Source organism: Pimephales promelas, chromosome 11 (genome assembly GCF_988280905.1).
Source record: "Pimephales promelas chromosome 11, fPimPro1.hap1.1, whole genome shotgun sequence".
Taxonomy (NCBI): Eukaryota; Metazoa; Chordata; class Actinopteri; order Cypriniformes; family Leuciscidae; genus Pimephales; species Pimephales promelas.
Genome location: NC_142779.1, coordinates 4444144 through 4463758, shown reverse-complemented (window position 1 = coordinate 4463758; position 19615 = coordinate 4444144). Strand labels below are relative to the sequence as shown.

Sequence of the window (19615 nt, the reverse complement as noted above, 5' to 3'; positions counted from 1 at the left end):
GACAATCATTCAACCTGTAAGCAATGTCATTCAAAGCAATCTTAGACCTTGGAAATGGTAAAACTGCTGTGATCTTTGTAACTGTAAGTGAGGCGGCCTACGAACTCATGTGTGATTCTTGAAGCTGACTTCTGCTGATGAAACTGCAAACTATATTCAGTAAAACTTTGCTTTAATTTTTTATAATTCTGACTCCGGGTCTTCATTCTTCATATCTGGCTCTGGGTCTTTGACTGTCAACCCCTTACACGCGAAACAGCACGCGCGCCAATACCCAGCGAAGAACACAACATGCAAAAATGGACGCAAACTGTTTGCACGATGAGTTGCTCGGAGAAAAAAAAACACAAAAAAGAAAAAATACGATTTACCCGGTGACCTCAACCCATGCCTTGCTCTGATTGGCTGTTGCTCATGACATCACGTGAGGTTGAGTCGTGCGAATGCTCTGGATATCTAGCATTCTGGGCTCAGCGAGGCGTCTGTGAGCGTCGTGATGCGTCGTTGGCTCTTTCATACTAACAGATAGGCGAGCGTTCATCGCCCGCTAATCCCCCAAGATTTGCACGTGATAACACTGTCGGTGAGCTCAACGATTTTGCAAATCGGGCTTAAAATCATGTCACGTTAGTGTGAACTAGGCTTTAGGAATCGGGTTGATATTGGAGAAGCTTCCAGTGCTGGAGAGAGGTTAGAGAGCGGGAACCGGGAAGGCCTGAAAAGGTTGCGTTGTTTCTGCTCCACCTGAGTAACATTGGCTTTGCTGTGTTTTACAGAACCAAGATTTGCACGAGCTGTTTAGCATTAATAATAATTAGAAACGTTTCTTGAGCATCACATCATCATATTAGAATGATTTTTGAAGAATCATGTGACACTGAATAATGATGCAGAAAAATCAGCTTTGCATCACAGGAATAAATTACATTTTAAAATATATTCAGATAGAAAACAGTTTTTTAAAATTGTAATAATATTCCACATTTGTACCGACCCCAAACGATTGTAAAAATCCTTCAAATCATCATATTTTTGTACCATCGGTTTGGAATCAAATGATTGAGCAAATGTGAACAAGTATCCCATAGAGCCACACAGCTGCCAATTCTCATGCATTGGCCATGAGACACACGCATTTGATTGGTTTCACATGCTCACACCCCAAACCCCCGATTTCTCACGCTGATGTGTCAACCCGATCGGTCCCCCCTCCCGGCCAGAAATAAAATATTTTCCTCCCCTTAAAATACTCACCATAGCTGAGGATAACATGTCTGTGTAGCTCCTGCTGCGGGTTTATTAGAGTAAACGTGACATTGAACGCTGAATTCTGGGTTATGTAGCTGCTTTTTAAGTAGTACAGCCCTTCATCTGATGCAGACAACACCTCGTCCTGATGGTCAGTGAGATTCTGACCCCCCGACCCCTGCCACAGGATCTCTGGCATCGGGTAGCCCTCCATCTCATACTGGACCGTCACATTGGAGGATTTGAGATAGATGCTTAACCTCGGCTCGGAAAAGAAAGCTTGAAGACACAAAACATTTACTAAATCAAATGCATTTACTCAAATCTTTCACATCTCAAAATCTATTTGACTTGGTGGTATATGCATTTCTACAGAATTTCAATGCTAATTGTAATATTACAAAGTAGGATGGTCATGGAATAGTTCACACCAAAAAAGAAACTCCTGTCATTACTCGCCCTCATCAGTTCCAATTACAATTCTGTAACTGGAAAAGCATACGGGTTTGGAACGACATGAGGATAAGAACTATTGCTTTAATTTGAATGGTGACTACTAGTGTTTGGCAGAGTTATTATAGTTAAAGGTACACCATGTAACTTTTTTTGTTCAAAATTAACAATAATTAAATGACGAGTCAATACATAATCCATCCTTATTCCAAAATGTGTTTTTTTGTCTTACCTTGGTTCACTATGGTAAGCTTATAATAAGTCTTTATCCCCCGGCCTGTTTCACAGACAAGGCTTGAGCCCATTCCCAGACTAAAATGCATGTTTGAGATGCTTTAACTGAAACCAACTTGCACTGTCTGGCATAATTTACATTTTTAGGGGCAGTTTTAGGGACAGGCATTTTTAAATAGATTTACACAAACTGAGAGAGTCAAAAAGCATTAGGTTGTGCCCCGCTCTATATGAAGGACTGAGAATAACAGGGTCTTTATTTAAATATATACACACAAAGAAGTAAAAAACTGAAATACAGCACTCAATCACCTTAACTACTACTAATAAGAACACTGAAAATCCCTATATCAATGTCCCTATCAGTATCCTATCAAGTCACAACATAAATGTCACCAAAATACACATGAGAAAAAAAAGAGTTCCTCATATTATAGTTTTGTTAATTGTTATTATTTTTTAATTTGGAAAAGAAATTGAATTGACAGATGGGAAAAAAAAAACGCCCCCCCCCCCCCAAAAAAAACGCTTAGATTTCAGGAAAAAATACCATCTTTTTTAACCTTTTGGCTTCCTGTTGTGCACATTCAGTTGTGCTCGTATTCAGATATGATGGTACATATGGTAAATGGGCAACTACGCATGATTTGTAGTATGATTGCGTAAAGGGAACAGGAAGTCCGGTAGGGAACAGAATCGACTGCTACACTGGTCGCGTGCAGTGCTGCAGCCACTTAAACAGAGTTTGCCCTCCTTCCCATACTGACTTTCACTTTCGGTGCCCGAATGGAAGTGAATGAGGCTTTGCGATTTGCGATTTTTTTTTTTTATCTAGGCCTATGTGAAATTCTGCATCCATTGTACGATTTATTTATTTATTATTATTATTTTTTTTATTCATTTATTCCCCCTTGGAAGGGCAACATGAGTCGAGAAGGGCATATAGACAGTTACCCGGGCAACCCCCCTGTGCACGTCCCGGTCAGTGCCATTGTTTTGTCTTAAGATGCACATCAGTAATGTTTTTTCTAAGCTACTTAAATGTCCTAATTGAACTAAGGCCTAATCCTGGCCCTGTCTGTGAAACCAGGTGTTAATTTTGCACCTGTCTAAATATTTTTTTGTGGGAAATTGCGTACATATGTCACTCAAATGTGTGTGTTTTGTCATATCCATAATTAGAGAAAAGTTGCTCCGGCTACTTTGACGCTTGTTTAGTATGGGAGTGGCAGAGGTTAGTCGTCACAACGAGTGAGAAAGGTCGGCATTCGACAGCTATATCTCAAACCTCATGGAGATTTTACATTTATTAAATAAAAAAATTCTTAACAAAAACAAAAAACAGACGAGAGTCTGGCAAAAAGAGACAGCGACAGTTCTCATAATAAAACAAGAATCAACATTGGCTTGGCTTTTCGGAGATGGCGAGAACTGAGGGATTTGCCATATGTCGCTCTCTAACAGAGTTCATTTTAAAGCATTATCTATTGTGAAGAGTCATTTCATTATGTTTGTTGTAGCGCTGTGCTGGAATTCATTTTCAAGGATGTATCGTGTCTATTAATGGGTAAAGCTAGTAACATCTTCAGCTTGAGATCATATCCATCTAAGCACAACCAAAACTATTTTTATTTAATTTAAGTTGACGTACAAAAGTAATTAAAACTTATAGACGTATATAGACGTATTTGAAAAAGCACAACAAAATCACCTAACTTAAAATAAAAAGAAATTGAAAATATTAATAACATCCATAACAGTATATAAAAAAAAACAACTAAAATAACGCTGGCACTTACCTGCGTAGACCAGCTGTAGCTCTCCATTGCCAGTTCCCTTGCCATTGCTCACTATGCACTTGTATTTCCCTGCATCTTTCAGTCCAAAATTGGCTATACTCAGAGATGCATTTCCTTTGGCAAGTTCATTGTGATTTAACTGTGTTCGATTAATGTAATCTGCGCTTTGTCGATCGAACTGGTCCTTCCCGTAGTAGAAGCTGTGAACCACTCGATCATCTTCTTGCCGTTGCCAGTTGACCACCAGATTAGAGAGATTTAAGTCTGGCTCGAATTCACAGGAAAGAAGAGCCGTTGCTCCACGGGCCACGACCACAGGACCGGGAGGGACTCTGACCGAAAAGGAGTCTAGGAATGAGAAAGAATATATATTTAGAAATAATGATTAAGGAAGCAAAACTTAATATATTTAATGGAAAGACATTCAATGCCTGTGTACTTATGGTGCGTTCACGTGCTATGGAAAAATGGATATTTTCCACTTGTGAACTGGTATTTACCAGTGTGTTGTGTTCCAAGTGCTTTTGTAATGTGGTAAAAAAGATGGAGATCCAGACCTGTTATTTAGCTAAAATTAGATTGCTTTTAGATTGCTTAAGTCATTTTCCTGCTGTAGCAGTTGATTTATCAAAACTCTTTTGGTTTTGGTTTGGTTTAGGATGTCAATACAAAGATTACTGCGTTTTATGCAAGTCGAGTAGTTGCAGTCAATACCAATATATGTCAACAAAGTCTCTCTGAGGTGTTTCACAAAGGCAAATTATTGATATAAGCAAAACAAAATGATTTAACGTAAAAAACTAAAATATAAAACTTACTCCACTTCTACGAGCATCCAGACCGCATTAAGTCCACAAGGTGGCAACAACTTCTACATACATTTCCATGATTTTTGCAGTTGTTTGTGATGAATGCATAAGGATTTTTTTTAAACTGATCTCGTGAAGTAGCGTGTGTATGACACGCCAATTCGTATTTCCATTTTTGCCGTGCTATCAAGACGCATAATCGCTTTTCAGCGTTTATGAACGCCGTTGACTTAACGTTATTACTGTATATATAAATATATGACTTACCTCAACCCCGTCCCTAAACCTAACCGTCACTGGGGTTAATGGCATTTATGTTATGTTGTAATTTCTAGGCAAATATATATATATATATATATATATATGAAGAGTTCAGATGCAAAAGCCTCTAAATGCCATTTGAAATTTTCTTCTTTAATGAGGATTTTTATCAAACTTGTATATTTAAGTTCAGTAATTTCACTTAAATAACAATTAATAGGTAATTATCATTGCCATTTAAGTGAAATTACTGAACTTAAATATACAAGTTTGATAAAAATCATCATTAAAGAAGAAAATTTCAAATGGCATTTAGAGGCTTTTGCATCTGAACTCTTCATATATATATATATATATATATATATATATATATATATATATATATATATATATATATATATTGACCATATTCTGACCATAACTACAAAATAACTTATCTAAATCGTAGATTTAAGGGAAAAAAAAAAAAAACAAAACAAAACAGGAATATTCATTCCAATGGCCTTTCCAAGCCTTGGAAAGAAAATAAATCACCATATAAATACATTCCTAGATGTTTTCCATGACCATGGGAACGCTGGCTCTTTGATAAGAATGAAATACAGTTTATTGAGAGGCGATTACCTTCGCCTAGAGGTGCCTTATTGTTTTAGTCTCACAATAAAGCACACATAAAAAAAAAAGTTGCATCGGACCAAATGCAAATATGTTCTCTTCAAATCTCCTGTCAGCTATAAAAAAGCAGGTGTCAAACCCAGCCATCTCTGAAGCATACAAATTCAAAAACGAACGTGTAAAAGTAAACAAAATTCCTTTCCTGATCCAGTGTGGTACAGAGACAATGGTGTGCTTTTCTCTGGGAAAATGGCATCTACTTCATTGAAAAGGACAGGGCTCGGCTTATGTTACAGTGCGAAACGACTGCCCGATGGCGACAGCACCAAAGTCTCAACAGGAAAACAACTCTGTATAACACCCTTTAATGGAAAAATCCCATTGTGTAATACACATGACTAACTCTGCAAAGAGACCAGTGCCGTTAAAAACCCGTTCGCCTGGGGAAGAAGCTGTGCTTGGACACTGTTCTGAGTCTTCTTCCATGGCAGTGGGCAAAATAATCCAGTAGAGAGATGGGTACTATTCATGCTTGAACTATTTCCACCGCTGCTCCGTTAACCCTCTGGGGTTGTTCGGCCCAAATGGACCCGAAGAATTTAATTTTTATTTTTTTTTTAAATCACAGTTTCCTCGGAATGGTCCGAAATTTGGTGACTTTGTTGGTATTTGAACACCCAAAAAAATTGGGGACAGGATGTGAATAGTCTAAGTGGTTGTAAAAAAAATAGTCACACTTGGGGTGTTCGGGTCCAAATGGACCCGCATGGAAAATGAATGGGAAATTGGCAAAAATGTGAAAATACTGAGTTTTTTTGTGCGTACAATCTACAAATCAGCCACGATCTTGAAAAAAAGCACACAACAGTGAAGGGGTGAATCTATAAAACATCAAGAGTGCAAAACAGACACATCCACACACACACAAACACACTTTTATACACAAACACACCAAAAAAATTCAGATTATACATGTGTTTTGCATTTTTAAAATGCTCAGTTTGTCCACCAGATGGCATCCATCTCATTTCAAAAATTGCTTTTATGAGGCCTAGGCTTGACTCTAAAATGAAATACAGCTTTAAAAAAAATATATATATATATATATATATATATATATTTTTTTTTTTTTTTAAATATTTTTTCTATTATGTTCAATGGGGGGAAATTTTGTCATAATTATTGCATTAATACTAATTATAAAAAGAAAAATATTTTTGAAATTTTCTCAAAACACCAAAAAAGAAAAGAAAAAATATTATAAAAAACGAGTAAAAAAAAATGATGATTTTTTTTTTTTTTAAATATGAATCCCGCCCTTTGGGTCCATTTGGACCCGAACACCCCGAGTGTGACTCTGAAACGAACAACCCCAGAGGGTTAATATGCGGGTGGTAAAACGCAGGAGATTTCCTAAAGTCTACAACCACTTGCTGACGTTAAGGGAAAGATTGTGGTATGTGCACCGCTACACAGCTCAAGGTTACTCACCTCCTCTCTGTACACTGTCTCTTTGTCAAGTAAGATTAGGCCAACCACTGTTGTAATGTCAGTGGAATTTTTGATATGACTGTTCCCATGCTGAGCATTACTGTCATTGGTGAGTTGCGTGAACAGTAATGCACTGAAAATGTTTCAGAGCGAGAGAGTGTGATGTATTCTCGTCAGGGATGTAGCCATAGTGAGGGGGACAGAATGTCAAGTGTAATACCAGTTTTTTTTCATGAGACTTTTGTTGACAGATTTTTGCTTAATTGGCTTAATAAGCTATTTATTTTTAAAGCAATAAAACAGAAATACATAAAGAAAGTTGTCCAGTACTTTATATTGCAGGGTTTTTCCTGGCTTAAAATCCTGATCATGCATTTTAATAAGATAAAAAATATGTATTTTTCGTAGATCATCATGCTTTGTTACCCACATTATTTTTGTAGGTGGATCTCGGTACCTCTAGAGGGGTCTGCCCCATCCGTAAGATTTTTTTTTTTTTTTTTACATTTTAAAGATAAATTCATTAATCTGGTGCACTTTGAGTCCCCCGAATCTGCTGTTAAAAATAAATAATGCCCAAACATAATGATATTCTCCGATTTAGATATCTGATCATCGCATTTGTATTACTGCATGGTATGGAAATCTGACCTTTCAATCTAAATCAAAACTAGCATGCCCGGTGCATTCAGCTGTAAAATAGACTCCTGTAAATTCCTCAGAAGCTCCCCGCTGCGGTGTAAATGTTGGCCTGGCACCGAGCTTCTGTTAGTTGAAATCACAGCACTTTTATAAGCTTTCAACCACGTCAGGGTTTTTTGCTGATATAGTACATTAAATGGAAAAATGACTGCAATTCTGTTAATCGCTAAGGTGTTCAGAATGGGTATGGAGTTTCTACTTGGGTGTTTCATGTCCCAAAAGAATCAAGGATATTCTAGTTTTACACTCTTTACATTTTTTTTAAAAGCAACAGCTGTGTTTTTACAGCAGTTGCTTTTTTCATTTCCCAAAGAATCCTTCAGTAAACAATCCTCAACGGTTACACTTTATTTCGATAGTCACTTTAGACATTCTACTAATTATAAGTAACTTTTCAACTACGTGTCAACTAACTCTCATTAGAGTGTTATTATATTATAGTAGACTGTCAGTAGACTGTTAGGTTAGGGTTAGGTGTTAGGCTTTGGGTTAGGAGAACAAGTTTACTTGTAGTCGCCAAGTTACTTATTGTCAGTTAAATGTCTGTTGGGGGACCAACAAAATAAAGTGTTAGCAGATATTAAGCTGACAGTCTACTAATACTCTAATGACAGTTGGTTGACATGTAGTTGAAAAGTTACTTAGTTAGTAAAATGTCTAAAGTGGACTATCAAAATGAAGTGTTACCTTCTCAACTAAACCATTTTTTCAGGTCAGTGTGTCAATATTTGAAATTGACATTTTCAAATACAAATGTCACTCTTAAAGGGATACTCCACTTTTTTTTGGAAATAGGCTCATTTTACAACTTCCCCAGAGTTAAACAGTTGAGTTTTACCGTTTTCGAATCCATTCAGACGATTTTCCGATATTTAGAAGAATATCAGTAACCAGACAGTTTCTGGTCTCATTGACTTCCATAGTATATTTTTTTTTTCCAACTATGGAAGTCAATGAGACCAGAAACTGGTTACTAATTTTCTTCTAAATATCAGAAAATGGATTTGAATAAATATGAAAACGGTGAAACTCAACCGTTTAACTCTGGGGGAGTTGTGAAATGAGCCTATTTCCAAATAAAGTGGAGTATCCCTTTAAAATCTGATTAAATTTCGGAACATTTAATCTTATGACAGGTTTGTTTACATCCACACGCCCTGCGGTAAATATGTCAGAGCCCTAAACACTACATCTTTTGCGTTTTACGGAAAGCTGTACTTTGAGGAGCCTTGTATGCCGGTTCAAAGCTCTCCTCTGTGTTCTGTTGACACATCAGCACAGTGAGGCGTTGCTCATTTTGAACCCTATAACTAGAGATTAAACCTCCTAAAGCCTGCCAGACGCAGGTGAGTTTGCAATTTTTTTGCTGACGTTTGAGTATAAATGCTCAATAAAATACTGTTTTATATAATCTGTTTTTAAAAGATCATAAGATACATAATTAATGGGATAGTTCACCCAAAATAAAAATAATACCATCATTTTATTACACATATGCATGGATCCGACAGTAACAAGCATGTAGTTTGATGGTCCATTGGCAGAAATTTTGCCAAGCAGAGGTTCTTTTTCTTTTTCCTCATTAAAACCGATTATGTTTATCAGTGGTTGTATATTAAGCAGGGACACATTTGTGTTCATTTTCCTTTGTGATTTCACCGGAACGAAATGTGCGTGGCGGCGCGAGCCACAAGAAAACACTGTATCCACGCCACTCATCGCAGAGTCAAGCACTTTGATCACTTGATTTCAAAAACAACATATTTCAACGTGATAGATCGCCTCTTATTTAACAAACAAACTAAATGAATGCTCTACTAGTTAACTAGAGATGTTTTATTTATTTAGTTACATCCATTCCGCGAGATGTTTCAAAAGTGGTGGGGACAATATCGACCCTGGCAAAAAGTGGTGGGGACATGTCCCAACCGTCCCATCTGCAAATTACGCCTATGATGCTTTTTTGTTAGTTGCTACACACTGCTGTAAAAACACAGCTGTTGCTACAAACGTCACATCACGAACCAACAGGAAAAGGGTCTTATTGCATGCGCTTGTCGGAGAAATGGTTAATGGCAGTACGCTGGTAATACTGACTATGGATATGGTTGGCATTTTGTGCTATTTAAATATCTGACTGACAGTGAGAAGAAGAAAAAAAAACCTTATATATCATTATTAGTTAGGTTTAGGGTTTGAGTGGGGCTGGACATTGAAGATCCATCCAAAACGTCCCATTGGTTCTGGAGCAGTGTTAGGTGTAACTAATTACTAAGTAGCCTAATTAGTTACTGTAATTTAATTACTTTTCCCTTGAAAATGTAAAGTAAGGGATTACTCTTCATTTATCTGTAATTTAATTACAGTTTCTTCTGATGTAATTGATACTGTGTAGAGATCAATCCGATCTCACAGCGATTCGTATTTATGAGGTGTCTAAATCATACGACCGCACTCGTACAAATTTGTATCAATTTTTGTAAATCCAATTATTGTAAAAGGCAAAAAAAGAACAGTGATAATTCTCTGATGAATAGAAAGCTCCAAAGAACAGCAATTATTTAAAATCTTTTGTAACATTCTTAATGTTTTAATCAATTGAATGCGTTGCTGAATCACTTGAAAACAAAAAGGAAGAGAAAACTTCCTGACCCCAAACTGAACAGTAGTTTCTATTAAGACGCAACAAAGCCGTTTCTGTTCAACAAAACAAAGAACAGACTAATGACATTTTTCCCCCCTTTGTGTGAAAAAGCTGGTGCCACTTTAATGTGTCAAACGTTAAAAACTAAAAAGTCATCAAACCAGCAGCAAATGACTATCACAAAAGCATTTTGGACTCATTTAAAATAAAAAAGCTGGCAAGTCTGATTGCTGGCATGTCACATGACCTGACAGGGCTTTACCCAGTTTCAGAAACCATTGTTTGGCAGTTTCCTCTTCCTCCCTTTCAAGCTTATTTATTATGCAATTGTTGATGTGATTTTGTTCTTTATTTTGATTGATGTTTTGGGGACTGTTAGACCAGTCGAATGGCCGTGATGGCTTCACTGGGCGCTCATGGAGTTGGCCGTGGCTGATCTGCATAAGAAAGGGCTAAGGGAAAACCCGCAAAAGAAAAAAAAAAAAAAAACACCTCTCTGAAGAAACACAGATGCTGGCATCACACATTACATCATGTGCAAGTTGCATCTACATGCAATGTATACACTCTAAAAAATGCTGGGTTGTTTTAACCCAATTTTGGGTAAAATATGGACAAACCCACCCCATATTTGTCCATATTTTACCCAAAATTGGGTTAAAACAACCCAGCATTTTTTAGAGTGTAGATTATGCCAGCTTAGCCTTGGTAAAAAGTTTAAATGCAGGGTTGACCCTGAGCACATCCTCCGCTTATCAGTCTATTCCACACACGCAGGAAGTGTCTCTTATCTTATTAGTCAATTCTGGCAACATTTGAGTCCGCATCAGGACTGTGTTTGTGCCAGGTTTGCAGATTTGAGTGACAGGTTTGCAGTTGATGTCAAGTTTATTTTTACGACCAGGGTTAGGTGCTTCAACATCAGTGTTATTCGCCTATCATTTCCCTCTGATTTAGGTATTAGGTATACGGGTAGGGTTATGTTTAGGGGTAGGGATAAGGTTAAGACTATGTTTTCAGACAGGAACGTGTCTTATGTGGCAAAAATAACAGCACTTTAAAAATGCAGGGTTGTTTTAACCCACATTTGGGTCAGATATGGACAAACCCAACTGTTGGGTTAAAAAAATGAAAGATTTAACCCAACGGCTGGGTTTGTCCATATTTTATCCATATTTGGGTTGAAACAACCCAGTCGCGTGAATCACCGTTGATGTTTGTACCAGACTGATGCATCTAAGCCACAATTCTGAAATGTGAGGTCTTATTCTCAGCTGAAATATACATTAACAACTACTTTCATTTACAGGCAGTTTAAAAGATTCACTGAAAGGTTGTGTAGGGGAGCGTGGGGCACAACCTAAAACAGGGTTAAATGTAACACGGACCTTTTACATAGTTAGTCAGGGTCGGGCAGGTTGCGTTTCCACTCTTTTTCTCTCGCTGCCAGAAGACGGTCCTCCCATGAATTTGTGGAAAGTTTTAATATTTTCGAGAAGTCAAAGAGTGTTTTGAACCATGCAAGTATATTTTTTCACCATGGAAGTTTTTTTTTCGGTTTCTGAGTTGGGTGTGTACGTTCCCAAATCTACCTTTATATTGCCTTAATCACCGTCTTGTTGGCTCAAACATAGCAACATTTGAGCAATTCCTAGCAACTGTTAGCTAGGCTTAAATATGCAATACACAGCGGGGTTATTGTAGCACAGTGTTACAAACAAGCCGCCAAGTGTACAATGATAATGAAATGAAAACAGGGAGCCACACAGTATTTGAGTATTATTCATACATGTAACTTTGTTGGACTTTCACAAACAATGTTGGAATTTAAAAGGTTTAAAATTTAGCTTACTATGCATTGATCACTTGTTTATTTATTAAAAATATGGCCTGTTTTTAATGCAATAAACCCTTTAAATTTAGATTTTAAGCTCATTTGTATTATTATTATTACTGTTATTATTAATAATAATAATAATTTTAGATGCAGCTGCCACACACAAACCTAATTCAATTCCAATTACAATATTTTATGATTTTATTTATTATTATTTATTGCCAAACTCTGCAGCCCTTTTCTATGTCTCTATCCATGATTTTGATCCATAATAGAAGGATGATTGGATGAAGGATGGATATCTATCAATACAGATGCACAAACAACATCAAACTATACAAATTAAAGTTCTGAATTATTTGTGTTACACACAAGTGTTACAATTGTTGTAAGTTGTAACATTTGCACTTCTGTCACTTCCAGTGCAACAGTACAGTAATGGAAGGTCCTAGAATAAAACTTTAAGTGTTCATTTGTAGCAGAGATGTGCATGTTGCTTGTGTAAAAAAAAAAAGTTGAATCCAACTTAATCATTTTTTTTAATAATTGAGCCAAATCCGAAATGTGTTAGGTTGTGCCCCACTCGAACCCCTAATTACTGTAATGGAAAAATGTGATTTTCATTGATTTTAATAGACATGTTAGAAAAACTCATATGTATACGTGCAGTGAGACAGGATGGGATAGCCGAAGAGGGACCTTCTGACCTCAGAGGTCGGGATGCATCTAAATATGTTGGTCCCAGTGTCAGAATAGTGATGAATAGGGACATAATCATCTCGCAAGAGAATAAGACCCCGTTTACACCTGGTATTAAAATGCGATCTGTATCCAGATAAGTTATCCGGATAATAAGTATTGACTCAGTGTCTCTTACACAGTGGTGATGTTCAAGACATTTTGCCACAACATTATTCACTCTCCCTCATGTAAAAAATGCTGAAAGAACTTTCTTTCTTCCCCAATGCATTAATCATTTCAGCATCTCCCATTTAAAACAAAAACATTAGCAGGGACAGACTGCTTCTGTTTTCTTATAGACAGAAGTTTATTTGTCAAATGCATGCACTGTGCAGCCCGTGACCACAAGACAGATGTCTAGCACATGCTATTCTGAATTACAAAATAAGGTATTATCTGGGTGTTATAACTGGGTGTGGAAACATTCACTCCCTTGAGAAAGTAAACACACACTCCACAAATGTCTGCCAGCTGTTTTTAAATCATTTAGCCTACACTTTATGTTTTGCACCATAGGGCCTAGGCATTACATATTTAAAATAATATAGACAAAATATATATCATTTGAAAGCATATTTAGTGATCGATTTTTAAAATAAAATGACAGAAGAGCTGTAATCTATCAATTTGTAACAAGAATATTTACATACTCCTAAGGTGTACTAATGGTGCTTTTCCACTGCATGGTACGGTACAGTACGGTTCGCTTCAGGTCGCTTTAAATGGTACCTGGTCTGTTGAGGTTCCAAGCGTACCGTACCGGTACTAAAATGTGACGTGAAACACTGCAGATCACTAATTGGTCAGACAGAATCGTCACTACCAGCGTCACTACTAGCGTCATTGAATTTGCGACACGAGACACGAGACACTTTTTTAGCAGTATTTTTGTTTTGCTGCCATCAACCTCTTTTTAAACACATTTTCCGTCCAGCAGTTAAAAACAACCACATACCGAGAATCAGGAACACCATCCCCTCGATAGTCTCTATTGTTCCTGTGTTGTGGGTTTGAAAATGTGGCGCTTTTAAGATGATGTCATGGCAGTAGAGGCGCGCGCAAATAACGATCAGCCCCACACACTTTGAAGGGGTACTACTGCAGTGGAAACGCAAAGCGAGCCGAACTGTTCCGCGCCGAGTCGAAGCGTACTGAGCCGAACCGTACCGTACTATGCAGTGGAAAAGCGCCATAAGACCCTTATTTTGAAATAGTGATGAACATGAAAAAAATCATGAAAGAATGGTAGAAACAGAGTTTGTTTTCATGCTAGCAGTTCAAAAGAAAACATCCATTCATTTGTTTTAGAAAAAAAAGTTCTCAAAATGTTTTAAATATAAAGAAAAAAAATCATAGATTCACCATTTGTCATGTGGCGAGCTATAACGCACATGTCAGTTATATTTATGTGATTATTGAGGTTGAATTCATATCAATATATGCCAAACTTCCCATACTACTTCTGAATAGGATGCCTACTTCATAATTGTATGAAAGATTGTGGAAATAATGGTTCATATCACTCAAAACACATATGGAAATGGAGGCACACTTATATGGGCAGTAATGGAGTGTGACGCATAGTGAAAGTTTGCCACCAGGTTTTGAAAATATATATTTTATATAAAATATGAATAATTCAATTTTTACATTTTACATTTTCATAAACTCAAACTTCTATATTTTTTGTTTCACTTTCTTAATTTATTCAACTCATACAAAAATCTGCCAAATGTCTTCTTTAAAACAAGACCAATCTTGCATCTCTATTCTAAACCATTCTTCAGTTGCAACCATTTAAGTTTGGGTTGTGCATTTTCATGCCTATTCAAAAGAGGGGGCGCGACACTTAAGAGGTTAACACACAGTCTTTCACAGCAAGCTATATTCCATTATATCATATCATATATATATATATATATATATATATATATATATAGACACACACACATTTGTGTACATGACGAATAAAATCTTAATTTGAATATTAAACAAAGGATCTGCATTTTAACTGAAAACCACCTGACTTCCAACCGATTCTAATATATATTCAAGTTAATGAACTGTGAACTAACATGAACATTTTTATAAGCGGAAATAACATTAACAAAGGCTCTAATTGGAATATCTTGAAAACATGAGACGTTCGTAACTTTGTGAATCTTTACTGAACTCAAGGCAACATAACATAGGCTACATCTAGTTTGGCCAACTCCCGAAAAAAGTGTTGCCAGATTGGAAATATCCAAGTATTCGTTTGAATCATATGACGTCACGTAGCTTTGCGCTGCCATCTAGACGAGTCTGTAATCCCTGCAATATGTTGTGCAGTTGGCTGCAACAACAGCCGAAAGAGAAACCCGGAACTGGTATTTTATTATATACCAAAAGAAAAGACTAGAAGAAAGAAGTGGTTATTGTATAATGTCTCATCTTTCTGTGCGCACACACCAGACCCCAAGTGTGCAGCCATAGACCCCTATAAAGCGCACAAGTAATGAACTGAGCACTGTTTCGAGTCTGAATGGATAGACGAACTCATCTTTCAGTCATTGACCAATTTGACACTTCAGTGTGAGAAATCGGGGGTGTGGCGTGAGAGAATTGAGCCAAGAATGAGCTGAATGCATGAGAGTTGGCAGCCCTTTCTCTCTCTTTCAAATGGGCAGTTTGGGCGGCCATAACGGGCAAGATCGTACGTCAATATGGCGGCGTTCTATTTATAGTGACGTAGGTGGCGTCTATGAATCGTACCAGAAGATTTGGAAGAAAATTGTTGAACACGAGCCAAACGGTTGACTGGATTGTTGATTGCTCTCTCCCGCTCACCTTCTCCTCACAATCATGACGTACATCCATAGACAGTAAAAGGAATGGACACAGTGTCTGTGTCCGAAATCTCCACTCAAACCACTAGGTTTGTAGGGAGTAAGCACTATATAGTGAGCTCACCAGCATAATAGGAACACTACTCGATCGTCTCTCGGCGCCGTTGATTATGTCACTGCTGTCACACTATTTAAACGAGCGCGTGCTTACAAACAATTTATACATGTCTGACAAAATTGTAAAACTACTACATATCATAAGTTAAACGAGACAAAACATAACTCGACAAATTTGTACTGTCGCGCTGCTCCCCTTGTCGTCCGTCCGCCATTTTTTACGATCAGCGCAATGCATGATGGTATGTGGGGCTTGTGTTAGTGACCATCGGTTGTACACTACTTTTCAAAATGCATTCTGGGATTCATTGAGTGGCCTATATAGGGTATAATAATCATCACTACACATTCGGACAGCACTACAAAATGGCGAGCTCACTATATAGTGAGTAGTGGGAGATTTCAGACACAGCCTGAACAAATTAGCAGCTACTCTCAGTGGGGGGCTGGGACACTTTGGAAAGAGGCAGGGTACAGGCAAACCACGGTCAGATGGTTGGAGAGTTGAATAAGGTTGGAAGGAGGAAAAGTTCCTTTTAAATCAATAAAACTGTAAATGCTATCGGCTATTAAAATCGTGGTCTACGAAATTTCCTGGTCGATTTTTTGGTCCCAGTCCGTCCCTGCACAGATGTAAAGTTACACGCAGTCAAAGTGACGCCAAAATAAATTGGAGTCAATGGAAGGCTAACAGCAGGATAAGGCTCGTTAGCTAATGGCGGCCCCCGGGAAGACTTCAGTTTCCGGCTGGTGGATTTCCCGCTTGTGTAAATCCACAGCTAGATCAATGAGTACAGAAGCACTATGAATACAATGACCTCCAATTGAAGTGTCACAAAATTCTGAAATTATCGTACAGAATGGGATTTTTTTTTCATTATTGATCGTACAGAGGTCAAAATTATTGTACAAATACAATAATTATCGTACGTCTGGCAACACTGGGTGAAAAACACATATATCCAGTAGCCAGAAACGCCCACCTCTTTTAGCCTCTTAAAGAAACCTCACTCTTACAATAGTCAGTCATTACATTCCACTAATGTTTTAAAATATATACAGTGGTCAAAGTGGGATTTGGCAGGTGGGGGAACCCTCAAATTTTGTGTAAGTGCAATAGGGGAAAATGATTCCGTGGGAAAACATATTGAGTATCGTGGTATAGCAATACTTTTTGGGTCAAGAATGTCGCTGTGGCACCAAGTATCACTTAGTTACTTGATATTTTAATTGTTTTATTTTTGGCCCAACTACACTGATATCCTGATGATACTTTGTTAAAAATTGCTTAACACTGGGACAAAAATTGAGCCCTGGCACTGAAGCCATTCCAGTCCACATTTACCCCTTTTCCACCAAAAAAAGAACTGGTTCGGAACTGGTGCTGGTTCAAAGTTGATTCGGAGTTGGTTCAACTTGCGAACCCGTTCAGAACCTGTTTGTTTTTCCACTGACTAGAGCGCCCAGGGAACGATGTTGTTACGTCACTGTGTGCGTCGCCATACGTCTTAGCTAGAAACGCTTGCAAGTTTCTAGCTAAGAAGGCCAAGAAGGCTTTAAAAACAATTGACATATGTAAGTCTTTTAATCTTTTCGTTTGATATGTAATCTTTTCTGATAAGTTATGTCCCTGTAATTGTGTCTTTTTTTCTTTCCATTTATTTGTTCTATATTGTGACTGTTTTATTCTTTGCTTATAATGTCTTCAATAAAAAAAAAATCAAAAATAGAAATGCTTGCGTTAACTTCAAGCATAACAATTACAAAGGCGGACTCCATCGTGTTTCTGCAAATATTTCTCTTGGCTTTGCGATCATTTATAATGGTCAGAAAGGATGTTTAGAACACATCTAAACCCGGCCCAGCCCCCGACGTAAGCATGACGTGGTAAAATAACGGTTCTAGTCAAGCAAAGAGTTGGTGCCGCTTTGGAACCAGTTTTCCTGGCCAAGAACCGGTTCTTTGGCTGTCGAAACACAAAGAACTGGTTCGCGTGCAGGCACCGGCTCCGAACCGGCTCTCAAAATGCTTTGGTGGAAAAGGGGCTATTATCAGCCCCAGCCCCAGCCCCAGGCATGTGCATTATCAGCCCCAGCCCCAGACATGTGCATTATCAGCCCCAGCCCCAAATATGTGCATTAACATGGTTCGGGGCCCCCGAGAAAATTTTGATATCTCTGACCTACATATGTGCAATTTAAGACTTTTGAAGGCCAAAAAAGGACAATAAATAGCTTTAAAACCATGTCAGTTGGCATTGTATTTTATCAGTACCTGCTCTCTCCTCATCGCCTACATCTTTGCTTTTCTCTCAGTCTCCCCGCCCTTCTTCTTCCCCTCCTAAAGCTGTTATCGTGCTCATTTTCATCTGTGTCACTGAAGAAAGTATAGGCTTAACTGATAAATATATGTTTTAAGAATCATTATCTACAAGTTAATTTACTCAAGGCTAACAGGTCAGTATATTGCCACCTTCTACAAGCTTAGGAATTTGAAAAGTAATTTTTAACAATACAAATTATAGCTAGCCTATGTTTAACGCAGCAGGTTGGCAGACGTTCCGTCTTGAGCTGTGCAATTAATGCACATGTCTTTGTCTGGGGCTGATAATGCACATGTCTGGGGCTGATAATGCACATGTCTGGGGCTGATAGTGTAGGCTGGAATGGCTTCAGTGACAGGGCTCAATTTTTGTCCCAGTGTTAAGCAATTTTAACATAGTATCATCGTGATATCAGTGTAGATGGGCCAAAATAAAACCATTAAAATATTAAGTAAATGAGTGACTCTTGACCCAAAAAGTATTGCTATACCACAATACTCAATATGTTGTCTCATATATATAAAGTATTGGTAAATATATTGATTAGTAGTCTATTAGTTAATGCAGTAACTACTGTTAAGAAATGAGACATTGTAAAGAGCTAGTAAATAAAGAAGTCTAAAAATGTACTTCTTTTTTAAGTTTTTACAGTGGCGTTTACTCTTTATCATCAGTCTTAATGAAAACAATACAATCATGAATAAAAACACGTTTTTTCTGTCCCGCATTTCACCTGCGTAGCCTATGCGCTCAGCATCACACATGCTGTTTAGAAACTTGAAACTGTTTGAGATATAGGCTATAGCTGCCTACCTTTGTCCATACACCAGGGATGAAAGAATGGAGCAGGAATAGTTTACTCCTTCTTTCTTTTGTGCGTTTGCTGTTTTGTCCAAGACAGTAAAACGTTTTGTGTTACAATGTACCTAACGTTACAGAGTTAACTTCATTAGAGAAGTAGATATGCTCGGAATGAAGAGAATAGCTAGGATTAAAAAGCATTAGGAATATGTCACATTCCCACTAGGTTTAGTCCGACTCTCATGGAAACGCAAACGAAACTTCTAAAGAATAAAAACAACGTTTTTAACCCCGTGATTGTTTAGGTTTCTAGCTCTATATAATAAACTATTGGCGTATGTTAAAAAAAAATTACATAGTTTCAGCATGGATGGACAGTTTCAAATGCATCTAAGGTTCTGCAAGCAGAAACATGGAGTTACAAAACGCAGAAAAAAAATCAGCGTACCAACCTGCACCCCGCAGAACGATCCACAACCAGAGAAAACACGGCAGCATTCCTGATGTTGATTACTTTAATCCAGTCAGTCGTGTAAACAGGTCTGGTTTAATAGTGATGGAACGAACGACAGCAAAGAGAGAACTTTTCAAAGAGATGCAAATAAACCCAACGACGTTGTAGGAATGCAATTTTCTGGACTGAATCCCTCTTCTCGAGCGGAGCAATCCGTACAGCGATTTGTAAAGTCACCTGCATGAGCTTTAGCGCCTC

At 37.7% G+C, this 19615-nt stretch overlaps 1 protein-coding gene across 2 annotated transcripts in view; it reads right to left on the bottom strand.

The window, feature by feature from the left end:
* LOC120479454 (V-set domain-containing T-cell activation inhibitor 1) overlaps positions 1-19615 on the bottom strand; it is a 26139-nt gene extending 6524 nt beyond the window's left edge. Inside the window, exons 1-3 of one of the 2 annotated variants that reach the window (XM_039671907.2) lie at positions 19356-19615; positions 3735-4082; positions 1255-1527 (exon numbers count right to left, since the gene is read on the bottom strand). In XM_039671907.2, coding sequence (XP_039527841.2) covers positions 1255-1527; positions 3735-4082; positions 19356-19401 — 667 coding nt within the window. In that variant the 5' untranslated portion in view covers positions 19402-19615. The remainder of the gene's footprint in view (positions 1-1254; positions 1528-3734; positions 4083-19355) is intronic. The other variant, XM_039671906.2, reaches the window with a different exon arrangement.